This window comes from Borostomias antarcticus (assembly GCF_949987555.1).
Source record: "Borostomias antarcticus genome assembly, chromosome: 13".
Classification (NCBI taxonomy): Eukaryota; Metazoa; Chordata; class Actinopteri; order Stomiiformes; family Stomiidae; genus Borostomias; species Borostomias antarcticus.
Window position 1 is genome coordinate 21,964,612 of NC_140246.1, and position 20,976 is coordinate 21,985,587.

The 20,976-nt window shown below is 49.7% G+C and overlaps 1 protein-coding gene across 1 annotated transcript in view; it reads left to right on the forward strand.

Annotated features, from left to right (window-relative positions):
• Positions 1-2,907: 2,907 nt before the first annotated feature.
• LOC311317193 (monocarboxylate transporter 2) overlaps positions 2,908-20,976 on the forward strand; it is a gene marked incomplete at both ends in the record, with an annotated part of 19,171 nt that continues 1,102 nt past the window's right edge. The window contains 3 exons of the mRNA XM_084448232.1: positions 2,908-3,124; positions 19,847-19,990; positions 20,244-20,976. The exon at positions 20,244-20,976 is cut by the window's right edge and continues 89 nt beyond it. Coding sequence (XP_084304358.1) covers positions 2,908-3,124; positions 19,847-19,990; positions 20,244-20,976 — 1,094 coding nt within the window. The remainder of the gene's footprint in view (positions 3,125-19,846; positions 19,991-20,243) is intronic.

Consider the following 20,976-nt stretch of genomic DNA (forward strand, 5'->3'; position numbering starts at 1 on the left):
GGCGGACCCGGGTTCGATTCCCGGCTCGGGTCCTGTGCTGCATGTCCTCCCCTCTCTCTCTCCCACGTTTCCTGTCTCTCTACACTGTCCTATAATATTAAAGCTGAAAAGCCCTAAAAAAATATCTTAAAAAAAGAAAAAGAAAATAAGAACTCTGCATGCCCGTACGGACAGACAGAACCTTGGATCCACTTCCTCCATCCGTGTCCTTTCTGCCCAATCAGAAAGCAGCTTTTGGTCCTCAGGCCCAAGACACTCTTCAGGTTTGACCCTGGATGAAGGAGGCTGAAGGGGGAAGTGGTGATCACCCCCACCCCCCCTTCACACACAGCGCTATCATGTTACTCTCTGATCAGCCATGTCATGTAGATAATTAGATTGTAAACTGATTTAGCGGTCGGGGCTTTCCTTGGCGTTCTGTAACTGAGGCTCTATTGTTTTTTTAATCTTTTTAATCTTTACCTTATTTAAAATAAGAGGTGATATTCAGGTACAGGTGGGGGAGGGGCAGGCGAGACCGACGGCTGTTTGCTCATTGTAACAATGGGAGAGGGCAGGCGCTAGGCTAGTGGCTGCTGATTGGCTGAGCTGGGACACACCCTCTTCTGCAGAGCCTTGTGTGTCTGCCAGTTTCCATGGTGTCACCTGCCTCTCCCAGATATCAAACACAGGAGAGAGAGAGAGAGAGAGAGAGAGCCCCCAGTAGGAGGGACTGGTCTGCATCTGAGCGCCATCATCCACAGAGAGCGCCATCATCCGCAGAGAGCGCCGTCATCCACTGATGACAGGGATGGCAGAGGGTGGTACAGTAAGAGCCCTTTACTGCCTCCATTTAAATCCAGATGCAGATGTACCATATCGACATTTGATGGCTGCGAGTGAGTGATGTTCCACATCCCTGCAGGGACCATCAATCAAACTATCAATAACAGTTGTAACCTGTAACTCTGTCGTTATTAGCTTTTACAACTATTACAACTACAACCGAGCAGGCTCACCCCCCTGTTCCTGATGTCAGCTGTCCATGTGCATCTGTGTCATGTCTGTGGGCCTGGTCACCAGAGAGGACTCATCATCTGTCATGTCTGTGGGCCTGGTCACCAGAGAGGACTCATCTGTCATGTCTGTGGGCCTGGTCACCAGAGAGGACTCATCATCTGTCATGTCTGTGGGCCTGGTCACCAGAGAGGACTCATCTGTCATGTCTGTGGGCCTGGTCACCAGAGAGGACTCATCATCTGTCATGTCTGTGGGCCTGGTCACCAGAGAGGACTCATCTGTCATGTCTGTGGGCCTGGTCACCAGAGAGGACTCATCTGTCATGTCTGTGGGCCTGGTCACCAGAGAGGACTCATCTGTCATGTCTGTGGGCCTGGTCACCAGAGAGGACTCATCTGTCATGTCTGTGGGCCTGGTCACCAGAGAGGACTCATCTGTCATGTCTGTGGGCCTGGTCACCAGAGAGGACTCATCTGTCATGTCTGTGGGCCTGGTCACCAGAGAGGACTGAAAGGCCTCTAGATACAGCCTGAAAGGCTCAGTTTCCCAGAGGCTGTTTTGGTTTTGTGGATATTTTACCATCAGAAATCTTTCTAATTGTGTGATTTTTTTAGAATAGGTATTTGCCTCTGGTCTGTTTAATGTGTCGGTAATGAGAGGCTGTATAAATAACTGAGTTTTTCAGTCAATTGTTTTTGTCAGTTAAAGTTCAAGATGGTCCCTGCTGAGCTGTCTAGCGTGATGCCTGCGCTAGCACCAGTCTGGAGCTGTTCTGTGAAGAACTATGTTTTTCTGTAAATATGAGTGTGTGTGCTTGTGCCGATCCAGAGGCCTTACCACCACCGTGTGTGTGTGTGTGCGTGCGTGCGTGCGTGCGTGCGTGCGTGTGTGCGCGCTGATCTAGAGGCCTTACCGTCACCGTGCGCGCGCTGATCTAGAGGCCTTACCGTCACCGTGCGCGCGCTGATCTAGAGGCCTTACCGTCACTGTGCGACTGCTGATCTCAGCTTCCACTTGAACAATGATGTTTGCTTTGTAAACAAAACCCTGTGATTCCCGCTCTCTTCTCCTCTCCTGTCCTCTCCTCTCCCCTTCTCCAACCCCACACTGTCCTGTTAATATACCCTGTCCTACCCCACACAGGAGAGGGGAGAGGAGGATGGGATAGAGGAAGAGTGGAGGAGATGAGGGGGGAGGGACTGGGCTCAAGGTGAAATTTTAGAGCGTCAAGGTCTAGCCTGCTCAGGTGGAATTCTTTCCTCTGCAAGTGTGTGTGTGTGTGTGCGTGCGTGCGTGCGTGCGCGCGCGCGTGTCCTTAACCCCCCTGTTAAGGACTGGTCTTGTGATCTAATAGTCACAAGTTTAAATGACATAAGGGACAAGGCTCTGAACCCATAGAGGAAAACACATTTCCCTCAGAGTGGGTGAGCCTTCGTTCGGCTGTTCTGCCTGAAGGACACTAGTGAACTGTCTCAGCGTTCTGTTCTCTACCTCTGAGGCCAGGGATGGTCTGATACCGGTCTGATACCGGTCTGATACCGGTCTGATACGGGTCTGATACGGGTCTGATACAGGTCTGATACCGGTCTGATACGGGTCTGATACCGGTCTGATACGGGTCTGATACAGGTCTGATACCGGTCTGATACCGGTCTGATACCGGTCTGATACGGGTCTGATACGGGTCTGATACAGGTCTGATACAGGTCTGATACAGGTCTGATACTGGTCTGATACAGGTCTGATACTGGTCTGATACTGGTCTGATACAGGTCTGATACCGGTCTGATACTGGTCTGAAAGACGTTAGAATAATGCCATCCTGAATGGTGGATGTCCTCTGCTCTGCCACCTGACTGACCTTCCCTCCTTCCTCCTCTGTTCTAGTGAGCGCTGAGCAGGCCCGTGATGGCGCCGCCCGCCCCGCCCCCCGCCGCCTGCCCCCCCCCTGACGGGGGCTGGGGATGGGCCGTGGTGCTCGGATCCTTCATCTCCATCGGCTTCTCCTACGCCTTCCCCAAAGCCATCACCGTCTTCTTCAAGGACATCCAGAAGATCTTCGACGCCTCCTACAGCCAGATAGCATGGATCTCCTCCATCATGCTGGCCGTCATGTACGCTGGAGGTAGGGGTCAGGGGTTTGGGTCGTGGGTCGTTATTATGTTAAGGATTACATTACATTACAATAATTTAGCTGATGCTTTTATCCAAAGTGACTTACAATAATTGCATTTAACATAGGAAACGTCAGTATACTACTACTCACCAGAACTCACAAGTGCATCTGCTTTCTAAAACAAGTGACTGAGCGTTAGGGCTGGGTATCGGTACTCGATACCTTGTAGTATGGTCCAATCACCGCAAACTTCTTCAATTTAATGCGATGTGTGATTGGCCCATTACGGCAGACAGCTACAATCCGTCTGGTGAAATCGACTGCAACTGCGAGTTGTTGACACAGTTTAGCACGCTGAGGTAATCCCACCAAAACGCTCAAAGGTTATACTACACGCCTATGGCGTATGGTAAAAATAAATACATAAAAACGCGGATTTCCCCCATTACCTAGCTAGCTAGCATTAGCAACCCTACTGTAATGCATTGCTTAGTGCATTGGTTATTTAGTGGTATTTTTAACTTCTGTAGCAGCGAAATGTGTTTAGGCTAACGTTATTAACTAATGTTATGCCTAATGTTAAGACCCCCCTAGGCCTACTACCACCACAACTGCTACTGCTGATGTTGCCCCAGCAGCAGCCTTGACACACCATTCACATTAGCTGCAAGGTCACGGATGACTGAAACATGTGTAGTCACTGTCAGTGGTTATATTGTAATAAACATAGTTTGATACTCTTTTAAACACTTTCAAAATGTATTCTTGTAAAAATTATTTGAATGTGGGAGGATTGATGGCATTTTACACAACTGAATGCTTCCATTCACATGATGGTTATGGAATGGAAAAAATACAAAAAAGAAATTCAAAGTATCGATTGAAGTATTCAGTTGGTATCGGTATTACTTTAAGGGTACTGGTATTGGTAGAGGTATCGTAATTTTTGGAATGATACCCAGCCCTAAAGAGCATGATCTAGTGCCGAGGGAAAAGTGAAAGAATAGCAAACTAAAAATACAATAGGTGCTTAAGAGGGAGGATCCTGGTTGTACTTCTTGAAGGGTAGGTTGCGTAGCACTTAACCTCCGGTTGATGACTGTCCAACTGCAAAGTAGCAACCTGTAGTAACAGTCACATAGAAATCACACATTGATTTATATGTGACTACGATGGCTTTTTACATACAAGAGGGACAGATGGTTTTGGGGACGAGTTGGCACCATCCTTAGTCGGCACCATCCCATGCTGTCCTCGTCCGTTGGACGTCATCCCTCACTGTCGTTTAAGTTACTAGGCAGCTTCCTGGGCAGTTCCCATGCCAACTGTCTGTCCACAGAACCCTGTCCAAGTCAGTTAGAATGGTCTGCCTGGGTTTGAGTCCTAGAGATCCTCCCCTTAACACTCACGCTCATATTCTCATCAGACCTGGGTGGAAATACGAACGTGTCGCTGCTGTGTTAACAAGCACATCTGAGACCAGGATCCAGCACAGTTCATTCACATTGACCAGAGACTTCATCAGCTATTCATGAAACACCTGCACCCTTGGCCTGTATGTGTGTCCCACTCAAAGGGCTGACGAGGTAATTGCTATTCCAATGTTTAACGCATTTAATTATTTCTTCAAACACCCTGTGCCTAGTCCTGTATGAGTGTTCAGGTTGACAGTCTAGCGAGTGTAGCTAGGCACAGCTGTTAATGGGATTTCCCCCTGTCGTGGAACAATCAGGTCCACAAATATTTACCTCATAATGGAGAGTGTGTGTACTCATAATGGAGAGTGTGTGTACTCATAATGGAGAGTGTGTGCACTCATAATGGAGAGTGTGTGTGTACTCTTGTAGGAGGAAGTAGGCTGAGGCAATTAGGCGACGCCCCTGTTCCGTGACCCACTGTTTTTGCTCCGACCCTGCTGGCGGCTGTGTCACACCGAGAGGTCAGAGGTCGTCTCACCATGGCAGACTTTGGAGATCCCCGCCTCCGAAAGTCTGGAGAAAATTGTTGTTAGAACAGCGCCAAAAACCGAAGCTACCAATCAGAGCTACTGCCTACAGTGAAAGACCCACCTTACTGGAAACGATGTCCTCCAAACAAACTGGAGTGGAGAATCAAAACAGAACACTCACCGCCCCGCTGGATTGGTTCTGCAGTGCAGGCTTTTTCTTTCAGATTTCCACCCACTTTTAGCAAGGACATCTGGACAAATGTCTTCAGTCTCTAGGGCAGTGGTTAGACTCGTGAGTCTAGGTCAGATCGTGAGTCTACTGTAGGTCAGAGGTTATTTTAGGTCAGTGGGTGGGTGACGTACTGGTGACTGATCAATAAACCGCCTGTGGTGGTGATTGGCTGTGTGTCAGTAACAGAACAAACACACCGACAGTGCCTGCCATATGCTCCCATAACCAGCTAGGGTCTGGCTCTCTTCCCCACCACGGAGCCCAGCGTACTGTTTATGATGCAACCACCATACAACCCGTTTAGGGCGGTCAGATATACACTCGGACGACTAGTCGTCGACTTAAGAGAAAAAATGCATGAATCTTAGAAATGTAGATGTGATTAGCAGGCTACTGGAGAGCAGCGCACAGCCTCCCGAGACCCGCCACACTTCTAATCATGACAAAACATGTTACGTTAGTATTCAATCTTTTCAACATGGCCAGAAATCTGCAAAACCACTGTATCTACAGTATCTATCTATCTAGGTGGCGAGTAAACTATCTAGGTGGCGAGGAAATACCTTACTTCCTTAAAATCCGAGCGCGTCTTCTGTGCAGCCGGCAGGCAACATTGTAAACGAGCCCTGAATATGATCAAGTGGACCAGAGCACTACAGGCTGTTCCTCTGGTTCTGTTCTCAGTTGGCGAGGATATAGGTCTGATTAAAGGACCCCGTTTGCACTACATGTCACCCATGTTGACTGGGTATTAACTATGCACCCAAGTGGCACCTCCGTTACATCAGCACCAGTCCCCCCCCCCTCCTCCTCCTCCTCCTCCTCTTCTCCTCCACTGGCCTCACTCTGCTGGGACACGCTCAGCGTCAGGTGTGTTGGATCAACGTGACAAATCCACAGAAAGAGAGGCCCCCCCTCTCTAGGGAAAGGGAAAAAGAAAGAGAGGGAGAGAGGGGCAAGAAGGCGGTTTGTGAGAGGGAGGAAGACGGGGAGAGAGGTGAAGGAAGGGAGAGAGAGAGGGAGGGAGAAGAAGGAAGGCAGAGAAAGAGAGATGACCTTTGGCTAAGCAACATGGCCACCGTCAGCAGAAGGCCCTCTCTGGCACGTTAGCCATCCTGCTAAGTGATGACTGTCAAAATAGAACAGAACCGTGCCATCACTAAACAGTTGCTCACAATCCCCATGGCACAACAGCGATGGTGTGGTTGTACAGCTGCTTTTAAAACAACCTTAAGCTTTGTGTATCACTTTGTTTTGACACTGAAAGTGGCGTCGGAACAAGATGGATTGCTAATGTCAATATGTTTCACACATCGTCAGCTGTCACAGTGGTTTGTCAACCTTTTCTTTTACAAGTATGCAAATCGGCAAGTTAACTCAAAATTTGTTTGACAAACTTATTGATGCTGACTTCCTTTATTTTATCTCTCTTCAAATCAATCACAGTCAAAACAGGCAATGGACCAATTTATCACTGTGGACTCGTCAGATGAAGACTGTCCTTCCTCCCTGTGTGTGCTAGATGGGCCTTATGTTGCTGGAATCTGTGTTAGGATATTAAGTTATGCTTCATTTACAACAGTTCCATGAATGCACAATCCACTTAATTTCAGCAACATCATATATTAAGCTAACACCAAGCTACGCTAACATCACTCTACGCTAACACTATGCTACGCTAACACCATGCTACTCTAACACCATGCTATAATATATAACACAGCTATAACACCCTACTGTACAAACTATACACAACATATAACACAGCTATAACACCCTACTGTACAAACTATACACAACATATAACACAGCTATAACACTCTAGTATACAAACTATACACAACATATAACACAGCTATAACACCCTACTATACAAACTATACACAACATATAACACAGCTATAACACCCTACTATACAAACTATACACAACATATAACACAGCTATAACACCCTACTATACAAACTATACACAATATATAACACAGCTATAACACCCTAGTATACAAACTATACACAACATACAACACAGTTATAAAACCCTACTATACACAATACACAACACGGTTATAACACCCTACTATACTATACACAATATACAAGTTATAACACCCTACTAGACAAACTATACACAACATACAACACAGTTAAACACCCTACTATACAAACTATACACAACATACAACACAGTTAAAACACCCTAGTATACAAACTATACACAACATATAACACAGCTATAACACCCTACTATACAAACTATACACAACATAACACAGCTATAACACCCTAGTATACAAACTATACACAACATATAACACAGCTATAACACCCTACTATACAAACTATACACAACATACAACACAGTTAAAACACCCTAGTATACAAACTATACACAACATACAACACAGCTATAACACCCTACTATACAAACTATACACGACATAACACAGCTATAACACCCTACTATACAAACTATACACAACATACAACACAGTTAAAACACCCCAGTATACAAACTATATACAACATACAACACAGCTATAACACCCTACTATACAAACTATACACAACATAACACAGCTATAACACCCTACTATACAAACTATACACAACATATAACACAGCTATAACACCCTACTATACACACTATACACAACATACAACACAGCTATAACACCCTACTATACAAACTATACACAACATATAACACAGCTATAACACCCTACTATACAAACTATACACAACATACAACACAGCTATAACACCCTACTATACAAACTATACACAACATACAACACAGTTAAAACACCCTAGTATACAAACTATACACAACATACAACACAGCTATAACACCCTACTATACAAACTATACACAACATAACACAGCTATAACACCCTACTATACAAACTATACACAACATACAACACAGTTAAACACCCTACTATACAGCCTATACACAACATACAACACAGTTAAAACACCCTAGTATACAAACTATACACAACATACAACACAGCTATAACACCCTACTATACAAACTATACACAACATAACACAGCTATAACACCCTACTATACAAACTATACACAACATACAACACAGTTAAACACCCTACTATACAAACTACACAATACATAACAGTTATAACACCCTACTATACAAACTATACACAACATACAACACAGTTAAACACCCTACTATACAAACTATACACAACATACAACACAGTTAAAACACCCTAGTATACAAACTATACACAACACGGTTATAACACCCTACTATACAAACTATATACAACATATAACAGTTAAAACACCCTAGTATTCAAACTATACACAATACAGTTAAAACACCCTACTATACATACAAACACAACATATAACATACTGTAGTTAAAACACCCTACTATACAAACTATACACAACACACAGTTAAAACACCCTACTATACACAATATAACACAGTTAAAACACCCTACTAAACATACAACACAGTTAAAACACCTACTGTACATACAAACACAACATAGCCTACAACTAGGGCTGCGAGCAGCAGCAGATCACACCCCTACCCACCCTCATCACACCCCTACCCACCCCCATCACACCCCTACCCACCATCACACCCCTACCCACCATCACACCCCTACCCACCCCCATCACACCCCTACCCACCCCCATCACACCCCTACCCACCATCACACCCCTACCCACCATCACACCCCTACCCACCATCACACCCCTACCCACCCCCATCACACCCCTACCCACCCCCATCACACCCCTACCCACCCTCATCACACCCCTACCCACCCCCATCACACCCCTACCCACCCTCATCACACCCCTACCCACCCCCATCACACCCCTACCCCCCCACATCACACCCCTACCCACCCCCATCACACCCCTACCCACCCCCATCACACCCCTACCCACCCCCATCACACCCCTACCCACCCTCATCACACCCCTACCCACCCCCATCACACCCCTACCCCCCCACATCACACCCCTACCCACCCCCATCACACCCCTACCCACCCTCATCACACCCCTACCCACCCCCATCACACCCCTACCCACCCCCATCACACCCCTACCCACCCCCATCACACCCCTACCCACCATCACACCCCTACCCACCCCCATCACACCCCTACCCACCCCCATCACACCCCTACCCACCCTCATCACACCCCTACCCACCCCCATCACACCCCTACCCACCCCCATCACACCCCTACCCACCATCACACCCCTACCCACCCTCATCACACCCCTACCCACCCCCATCACACCCCTACCCCCCCACATCACACCCCTACCCACCCCAATGACACCCCTACCCACCCTCATCACACCCCTACCCACCCCCATCACACCCCTACCCCCCCACATCACACCCCTACCCACCCCCATCACACCCCTACCCACCCCCATCACACCCCTACCCACCATCACACCCCTACCCACCCTCATCACACCCCTACCCACCCCCATCACACCCCTACCCACCATCACACCCCTACCCACCCCCATCACACCCCTACCCACCCACACCCCTACCCACCCACATCACACCCCTACCCACCCCCATCACACCCCTACCCACCCCCATCACACCCCTACCCACCATCACACCCCTACCCACCCTCATCACACCCCTACCCACCCCCATCACACCCCTACCCACCATCACACCCCTACCCACCCCCATCACACCCCTACCCACCCCCATCACACCCCTACCCACCATCACACCCCTACCCACCCCCATCACACCCCTACCCACCCCCATCACACCCCTACCCCCCCACATCACACCCCTACCCCCCCACATCACACCCCTACCCACCCCCATCACACCCCTACCCACCATCACACCCCTACCCACCCCCATCACACCCCTACCCACCATCACACCCCTACCCACCCCCATCACACCCCTACCCACCCCCATCACACCCCTACCCACCATCACACCCCTACCCACCCCCATCACACCCCTACCCACCCCCATCACACCCCTACCCCCCCACATCACACCCCTACCCCCCCACATCACACCCCTACCCACCCCCATCACACCCCTACCCCCCCACATCACACCCCTACCCACCCCCATCACACCCCTACCCACCCTCATCACACCCCTACCCACCCTCATCACACCCCTACCCACCCCCATCACACCCCTACCTACCCACCATCACACCCCTACCCACCCCCATCACACCCCTACCCCCCCTCATCACACCCCTACCCCCCCCATCACACCCCTACCCACCCCCATCACACCCCTACCTACCCACCATCACACCCCTACCCACCCTCATCACACCCCTACCCACCCCCATCACACCCCTACCCACCATCACACCCCTACCCCCCCACATCACACCCCTACCCACCCCCATCACACCCCTACCCCCCCACACCCCTACCCACCCCCATCACACCCCTACCCACCCCCATCACACCCCTACCCACCCCCATCACACCCCTACCCCCCCACATCACACCCCTACCCCCCCTCATCACACCCCTACCCACCCCCATCACACCCCTACCCACCATCACACCCCTACCCACCCCCATCACACCCCTACCCACCCCCATCACACCCCTACCCACCCCCATCACACCCCTACCCACCATCACACCCCTACCCACCCCCATCACACCCCTACCCACCCCCATCACACCCCTACCCACCCCCATCACACCCCTACCCACCCCCATCACACCCCTACCCACCCCCATCACACCCCTACCCACCCCCATCACACCCCTACCCACCATCACACCCCTACCCACCCCCATCACACCCCTACCCACCATCACACCCCTACCCACCCCCATCACACCCCTACCCCCCCACATCACACCCCTACCCACCCCCATCACACCCCTACCCACCCACATCACACCCCTACCCACCCCCATCACACCCCTACCCCCCCTCATCACACCCCTACCCACCCACATCACACCCCTACCCACCCCCATCACACCCCTACCCACCCCCATCACACCCCTACCCACCCCCATCACACCCCTACCCACCCCCATCACACCCCTACCCCCCCCATCACACCCCTACCCCCCCACATCACACCCCTACCCACCCTCATCACACCCCTACCCACCCCCATCACACCCCTACCTACCCACCATCACACCCCTACCCACCCCCATCACACCCCTACCCACCCTCATCACACCCCTACCCACCCCCATCACACCCCTACCTACCCACCATCACACCCCTACCCACCCCCATCACACCCCTACCCCCCCTCATCACACCCCTACCCACCCACATCACACCCCTACCCACCCTCATCACACCCCTACCCACCATCACACCCATACCCACCATCACACCCCTACCCCCCCTCATCACACCCCTACCCCCCCCCATCACACCCCTACCCACCCCCATCACACCCCTACCCACCCCCATCACACCCCTACCCACCCCCATCACACCCCTACCCACCCCCATCACACCCCTACCCACCCCCATCTCACCCCTACCCACCCCCATCACACCCCTACCCACCCCCATCACACCCCTACCCACCCCCATCACACCCCTACCCACCATCACACCCCTACCCACCCCCATCACACCCCTACCCCCCCACATCACACCCCTACCCACCCCCATCACACCCCTACCCACCCACATCACACCCCTACCCACCCCCATCACACCCCTACCCCCCCTCATCACACCCCTACCCACCCACATCACACCCCTACCCACCCTCATCACACCCCTACCCCCCCACATCACACCCCTACCCACCCCCATCACACCCCTACCCACCCCCATCACACCCCTACCCACCATCACACCCCTACCCACCATCACACCCCTACCCACCCCCATCACACCCCTACCCACCCCCATCACACCCCTACCCACCCCCATCACACCCCTACCCACCCCCATCACACCCCTACCCACCCCCATCACACCCCTACCCACCATCACACCCCTACCCACCCTCATCACACCCCTACCCACCCCCATCACACCCCTACCCACCATCACACCCCTACCCACCCACATCACACCCCTACCCACCCCCATCACACCCCTACCCACCATCACACCCCTACCCACCCCCATCACATCCCTACCCACCATCACACCCCTACCCACCCCCATCACACCCCCTACCGACCCTCATCACACCCCTACCCACCCACATCATATCATATGAAATGATTTATTTCTGTATAATCGCTGATCTCAATTTCTTTTTGAAGACTGTTTTCTGGTAATCTGCGTTAGATGTAATGTCAGTTAGTTCCAGTTTGACACGGCTTTCTTTACTGCTTTAGATTCAGGTAATGGAAGTGTGATGCGTTCCATAGCTGCATGTCTGGTATTATAATGTTGATCATTTGTTTTTGTTAACTGTGAATATAAACAGAGGTACAGATGTTCCTTAAAAACAGGATGATACTACTAGCCAGTCTGTCTTCCTGTCTGTCACCCTCACCCATGACAGCCTGGTATGCATCCCTTCCACACTGTCCCTCATTGAACAGGGAAGGGCCAGGAGGGCAGCTCTGTTCTGAGTGAGTTGGATCTTGTTAAGCTCTTGTTTTGAGGCACTGGACCAGACTGCAATCCAGGTGGGATAATACAAGGGATTGTATTACTTGTACCATTGACCTTTCTGTTAAAAGTAAAAAAAAAAAAAAGTAAAAGTAGGCACTCCTGATGACTGAAATGCCTCTGCTCATTTTGGAAACCAGATTATTAATATGAGTTGACCATGAAAGTGTCCATCTGTACTTTTGGTTTGGGTCACAATGATCTTTGCCCTTTGACATCGAAGCAGCAGGGTTTTTTGATTCTCAGCCACCAGGCCACAGCTCCCTACAGTTTCTTCCATGACCAGTAGTATTTGATCAGCTTTGTAGTTGCACTGTTGCTCATGTTCAAGCAATTTACAAAGGTCATGTTCTTTTTTTACCTCTGGATCATTTGAAGGGATGTGGCCTTGATCCTCGGGTCCCTTAGGCCATTCAGCTTCTTCCTTAGACAGGAAGTCAGGGCCGTTCAACCATCTGGTGGAATTCAGAAGTGGTTCAATCCACGTGAGGCAGTGTCCGCTGGATTGTCCATGGAACTTACATGCCTCCATTGATCTGTTTGAGACAGACTGTGAATCACTGCAATCCTGTTTGCAACGCAAGTATGAAATCAAGTCGTCTGATTGTGAATATATTTTAATACTGAAGTACTATCTGTCCAGAAAGTAGAGTTCTCCAGTTCCATGTGTAGTTCCCTCTGCAGCATTCTATCCACTTTCACAGCTATTAAATACATAAATGTGCAGGTCTACATGTCAGACTTTCTGATGCGGAATTCCCTTTAAAATCTGGAGAATCAAACACACTGTATGCCTTGATGATAGTCAATTATTATCATCCATCTTTACCAAACACATTTAATTGTCATAATCATTATGAAAGTCAAAACAAATTAGTGAAAAATGGCAGTGGCAGAACGTCCAGTTTTATTTATATTTTCTTGTTCATCTTCCAAGATACTGCATTGTACAACAAATACGGCTCTACAAATCAACGTATCCATGGATAAAAAAGAAAAGGTCTGCACTTTGTAGATGTCCCTCCTCCTTTCCCCCTGTCCTTGTGTCTCACTGGAGACGCAGCCCAAGCCATACTGTACCTTTAAGCACTTCAGAACATGCTTTACAGCTTTCACCTACATGGAATGTGTTGTATTTGTGTGTTGTTGACTTTGCTAACTCAAGACTTCTTACTTAGTACTTGAGTGCGCCATGAGATTGGGTAATCATCTAGGTGTGTGGGAGGGTGGGGGTAGTGTTTTTGAGGGTGGGGGTAGTGTGTATGTGAGGGTGGGGGTAGTGTGTATGTGAGGGTGGGGGTAGTGTGTATGTGAGGGTGGGGGTAGTGTGCGTGTGAGGGTGGGGGTAGTGTGCGTGTGAGGGTGGGGGTAGTGTGCGTGTGAGGGTGGGGGTAGTGTGTGTGAGGGTGGGGGTAGTGTGAGGGTGGGGGTAGTGTGTATGTGAGGGTGAGGGTAGTGTGTGTGTGAGGGTGGGGGTAGTGTGTGTGTGAGGGTGGAGGTAGTTTGTGTGCGGGTGGGGGTAGTGTGTGTGTGAGGGTGGGGGTAGTGTGCGTGTGAGGGTGGGGGTAGTGTGCGTGTGAGGGTGGGGGTAGTGTGTGTGTGTGAGGGTGGGGGTAGTGTGAGGGTGGGGGTAGTGTGCATGTGGGGGTAGTGTGCGTGTGAGGGTGGGGGTAGTGTGTGTGTGAGGGTGGGGGTAGTGTGTGTGAGGGTGGGGGTAGTGTGAGGGTGGGGGTAGTGTGCGTGTGAGGGTGGGGGTAGTGTGTGTGTGAGGGTGGGGGTAGTGTATGTGAGGGTGGGGGTAGTGTGTGTGTGTGAGGGTGGGGGTAGTGTGCGTGTGAGGGTGGGGGTAGTTTGTGTGTGAGGGTTGGGGTAGTGTGCGTGTGAGGGTGGGGGTAGTGTGCGTGTGAGGGTGGGGGTAGTGTGCGTGTGAGGGTGGGGGTAGTGTGTGTGTGAGGGTGGGGGTAGTGTGTGTGAGCGCACCTAGTTTTCTTGTCTAATACCAGTGAATGCTGACTCAGTAGGGATATAGGGTGTAGCAGTCTAAGGGTCAGAACTATGGAAATATGACTATGACTAGGTATAATTGATGATTATTCCGTGGTTATCACAAATATGAAGGAATATGTATTTAATACATTAAATCAACTCGAATGGGGCACCACCCAGTTCTGTACAGGAAAACTTTAGGTTATTTACATAACCCCGGTTCTATGAGTAATATGAGTGTGGTGTCTCACTATGGGAGGCACGCCCCGCTGCGATCTCAGCAGCTCTATCTCATTCCACCAATCCTGATTGGCCAGTGGAAGAATCCATCCGCGCCAGGGGGGGTAGACCCACCTGCCTATATAGGCTGGCGCCGGAGGGATCACCTTCATTCAAGATAAGCACCTCTTCTCACTCGCCCAGCAAGAAGGGTTCCCAGATAGCAAGCGGATGTGTAATGATTCTGGGCCATATATGGGCCGGAACTAAGCCAAAAGGGCCAGATCTGGCCTGTATATGGCCCAGATCTGCTTGCTATCTGGGTTGTCTGGTGAGACACCTCACTCATATTACTCATAGAACCGGGGTTATGTAAATAACCTAAAGTTCTATTTCATAATATTCATTTCGGTGTCTCACTATGGGATATGGTAGCTCCCGTAATGCCAGACAAGCTTATCAGCATCCACCAACCGACAGGGTGAGAACTCCGTTCAAATCAGGACTACAGGACCGCACTCGCCACGCACGGGGCGGAGACGTCCAGCATATAGAAACGAACAAAAGTGAGAGGTGAGGACCAGCTCGCCGCAGCACAGATGTCCTGAACAGAGACCCCCCTGAAAAGGGCCCAGGTTGCAGCCAAGCCACGGGTCGAGTGCGCACGCAGGCCCGAAGGCGGCAGCAGACCCTGACTCGTGTATGCCAAAGCAATCGCCACCACCACCCAGTGGGACAGGCGCTGCTTCGACACAGGTTGACCCCTACGCGGAACAGCCCAGGAGACAAAGAGCTGATCGCTCCTCCTGAGGCCCCTCGTCCTGTCCATATAAGTGCGCACAGCACGGACAGGGCACAGCGCATGCGCCTGCTGTTTCCCAGACGGGGCAGCAAAGGCCACAAGGTCAATAGGGGAAAAGGAACCCACCACCTTAGGCACAAAGGCCGGGTTGGATCACCCGGGCATCCCCCGGGAAGAACTGGGTGCACGATGGGTGCACCGAAAGCGCATGGATATCACCGACCCGCTTAGCCGAGGCCAGGGCCAGCAGTCTTAAGAGAGACGTGCTTCAAATCCGCTCCCCCCAGTGGCTCAAACGGGGGGCCCCTAAGCCCCTCCAGAACCACAGCCAGATCCCAAGGCGGCACCAAGGGTCTGGAGACGGGGAGGAGCCTGCGCGCGCCCCTCATGAAACGGCAGACCAGCGGATGCTGGCTCGCCGTCCACTTGCCAAACCCCACGTGGCAAGCGGCAATAGCCGCCAAGTACACCTTAACCGTGGAGAAGGCCCGTCTTTTGTCAATCAGGCCCTGCAAGAATGACAAAATTGTTCCCACCGGGCACTGAAAAGGAACATGGCCCGCACCACTCCTCGAACACCCTCCACTTACAGTCATACAAAGACCTAGTGGAGGAAGCAAGAACACTGAATAGTGGCTATCACGTCCTTTGGGAGTCCCACAGCCGACAGATTGAGCCACTCAGGGGCCAAACCCACAGTTCCAGACGCTCTGGGTGCTGGTGGAAAACCATCCAAACCCCACGACAGCAGGTCCCTGCGCAGCGGGAGCCGCCACAGCTGAGCGCGCAGCATCCTCTACACCTCCGCCACCAATAGCAGGGTGTGGCCGTGGTCCCTCACACCTTACACACCTAGCACCATTTATTTGCACGAGTAAACAGCAAATATATAAATATGAATAAACAAATAATAAAATTGACTCCCTTGAATGAAGACGTACACATCAAATGCAAAGTTTTGCGGGGCGAAAAAGCGGAAGAAATGTAATCGAAACAGTTTTGATTTTTGTGTTTATTCGCCAGTGACAAAATCAGTTTGACCAATGATATCGCTCATTGTATACATTATATTGAAACAACAGTGGTGGCAGTCGTGACAAAAGACGATGCCTCAAACTGTGTTGGAGCCATAATATCGTTTTGTTTGTTTTATTTAATCCATCTAAAGCACTCTATAGGCCACATGCAGTTCAACCTGAGGAGGAGCATTATAACTAATGTTAGCAAGAAGCAGCTGTGAATGAGAAGCACAAACAGTTTTGTCAATGGCAATCGAGGGTGACTTGCGTGCTTGAGTTGGAATTTGAATTTTCTGAATGGAATATTGGAACTAGCAGCACAAATACAAGTATATGTATGTCATTTGGAGAATGTTTTAGGGCTTACCAATACGTAGACTGCTACTTTCAAAAGCAGGTTAGAAAGCATGGCTACAGCTCAACATTTCAAACTTGCCTCAAGCGCTGAATTCAACCGGCCTACAGTATATGTGTCAATGTAACAGGCCAGTTCCATTCGCACAAACCTTTGTTCAGCAAAGATGGCCCTCCTGGGATTATTACAGTTCATCTCATCTTGTATCGACAATGTATGGTCTCAAGCCTGTTTTCAGAGCTGGATGGCAGGCTATATTTAGGTAGGATTCGGGTTTTTGGCCAGGCGGTATGGAATTCCTTTTGTCCCCGGCCCAGGAGTTTGTAAGTCATTTAAAAGGAGGTAATGTGGAGGCCCAGGGCCTGGTCCTGGTCTGCGCCCCAGAGAATACTGATCACACAACGGATGCTAATGAAGAACACTCTTCTCCTCAAGGTCGGGGGAAAAACATGACTGCAGAAGCAAAGGAAGTGGGAGGACGTCTAACCAGCCGAGCTTTTTAAATAGCAGCGGTCCCGTCTGATACGGCCACTTTAGGCTGGTCAATGGGGGCGTTATTCAAAGGGGGAAATCTTTCATTACTGCTATCTCTTCTCATTCAATTTACTCCCCGCTATTGTTTAAATTCAGTGTCAAAAAAGGGAGCACCGTTGTCACATGAGAGATGGAAGAATCATTGTGCAGCGTACGCTCGGCAGTCTAGAGGTCCGTACCTGTATCACATGGGTACTGATGAGAGATGTTACTCTGTTACCTGTATCACATGGGTACGGAAGAGAGATATGTTACTCTGTTACCTGTATCACATGGGTACAGAAGAGAGATGTGTTACTCTGTTACCTGTATTACATGGGTACGGATGAGAGATATGTTACTCTGTTACCTGTATCACATGGGTACGGATGAGAGATGTTACGTAAGGGATAATGACCGAGGGGAAGGTCATTTAAACAGCACAAAGACCCGCCCCGAGTTCATTATCCCGCTTATACAACTGCCTTTCAACAGAAAACATAATTCTGAGAACAAAATACATTTATTGCTCATATTAGCTTTGAAAAGTTGATAATTCATGGTTAGAGTTATACAATTTCCATAGCAACAAGTAACTTTTATAGTCCCTCTCCACCCAAATCTAACGTTATGACGTTATCACTCGTCTAGGAAGCAGTCTCATTTTATTAGCTTCACCGGCAGTCTCGTTCGCCCACCATGTGTCAGAGTTATTGCCTTTGCTATTTGTTCACCGCTGTTTTATCTTGGGCAAGCTTGGAAACGCAGTGGTTTCTATAGCAACCACCATCATGTTTGGGATGCTACGGCTCTTGTTTGGGTCAGTTGTATCTTGAACTGCGCATTGATTTATAACATGTTTGTTGCCGGGCGGATATACCGGGCGTTGTGGAGAAATAATGTATGCCTCTTGAATCCGTCTTGGCCAATCACAATCGAGTATTCACACAAGCCGTTGTATAAAGTACTTATATAATCAGCTCCACCTGAGACGGGTGTGTTCTTATATGTTTATTTGAACAATAATAACTGCAACTTCTTTGTCACGCCAAGTCTTTGTTGAGGTGACAATTAAATTGCCATTCGGTGTGCTGACGTTATTCTTGTCTGGCACAATGGAACCAGCTGTTCAAACCCCACCCACCTGACTAGAGTCCAGCAAACAAAAAGTCATTTAAATGATGATTTCACCCAGGTGTGTTTGGTTTTATTTCACAGTTGTGAAAACACAACATTGGCAGCTGGTGATGCCTTGTGTATTGTCCAGTGTAGCAACAGCATGTCTGATCCTCTTATGATAGTGTAGCGTTTCTAAGAAAATACACCAAAAAAACAGTCCATTTGACTCATTCCATTTGACTCATTCCATTTGACTCATTCCATTTGACTCATTCCATCTGACTCATTCCATCTGACTCATTTCACCTGCCTCATCCCATATGACTGACTGGCCCTCTCCTGGTTGGTACTCGACCACCAGCATGCTGGTAAATGCTGACACACACTATGGTTTGTTTGTCATTTCTACACCCGCACCTTGGCCAGAAACACTGATTCCACATGCTGTAGAGATCTGTAGAGAGCTGTAGTACCTGCACCACCTCAGGAAGGTGTACTGAGACACTGTTACATTTACTTTGAATAAAATGTAATTTGAATAAAATTTGATTTGTTTATTCACATGATGATACTTTTTTATATTGGAGAGATGGGATTTTTGAAAGATAATGCAAATAAATATGCTTTACAAATCCTGTTTATTGAATAATAACACTCTGAAGGGAAATGTAAGTGGCATCACACCAAGCCAAAGCTTTCTCCGTTCCGCAGCACAAACGGATGATGACGTTCTCGAGTTGTAGTATTAAACGTCTATTTTTAGAACCGTTGTAATCCCGTCGCCTTTAAAAGCTAACGAGCTTAAAATATTAAGTTCCCAGTCATTACCGAAAAGAAGCTCAAATGTTTTTGTTGACATAATGGTCAAGTTTGTTTGTTTTTGTTTCCATGTTCTTCCAGGCCCCATCAGCAGTATCCTGGTGAACACGTATGGCTGCCGGCCCATCATGATCATGGGCGGGTGCCTCTGCTCCGTCGGGATGATCTCCGCCTCCTTCTGCAACAACGTCATGCAGCTCTACATCTGCATCGGTGTTATTGGAGGTAAGTCCCACTAAATCCACTTAGTCCCACTTTGAGCTCATTTGATGAAGTCTACTTCCACAAATCGGTTAGCTGATTAAAGATAGGTTCATATTTCCCTTGAGAGAGTGACAATTTCTATTTTTAACTGGGATTATTATGATTTTTATACTCAACTTCTATGGTTTGCCTTTTAATCTATGTATTGCAAGATTATATTTTAGGCAAATTCTACCTATAATCCAATTCCCCCTGGTTCATACTACCTTCCCAGGGCTTGGCCTAGCCTTCAACCTTCAACCGGCCCTGACCATGATTGGCAAGTACTTCTATAAGAAGCGGCCCATCGCCAACGGTCTGGCCATGGCGGGCAGCCCGGTGTTCCTGAGCACACTGGCGCCACTCAACCAGTACCTGTTCAACTCCTTCGGCTGGAGGGGCAGCTTCCTGATCCTGGGGGGCCTGCTGCTCAACTGCTGCGTGGCCGGGGCCCTGATGAGGCCCCTGGGGCCCCCGCCGGGCGCCGCCACCAACACCAAGAAGAAGGACGGGGAGCTGGCCGCCTTGACCACCTCCACCAAGACAGGGGGGAAGACCAGCGCCTGGGAGACGGTCAACAAGTACCTGGACCTGTCTCTCTTCAGGCACCGCGGCTTCCTCATCTACCTGTCGGGCAACGTCATCATGTTCCTGGGCTTCTTCGCGCCCATCGTCTTCCTGGCCGCTTACGCCAAGGACATGGGCGTGGACGAGTACTCGTCCGCCTTCCTGCTCTCCATCCTGGCCTTCGTGGACATGTTCGCCCGGCCTTCCATGGGCCTGCTGGCCAACTCCCACTGGGTCCGGCCGCGGATCCAGTACTTCTTCAGCTTGGCTGTGCTCTTCAATGGCGTGTGTCATCTCCTGTGCCCGCTGGTGGAGAGCTACACAGGCCTGGTGGTGTACTCCATCTTCTTCGGCTTCGCGTTCGGCATGGTCAGCTCGGTTCTGTTCGAGACGCTGATGGA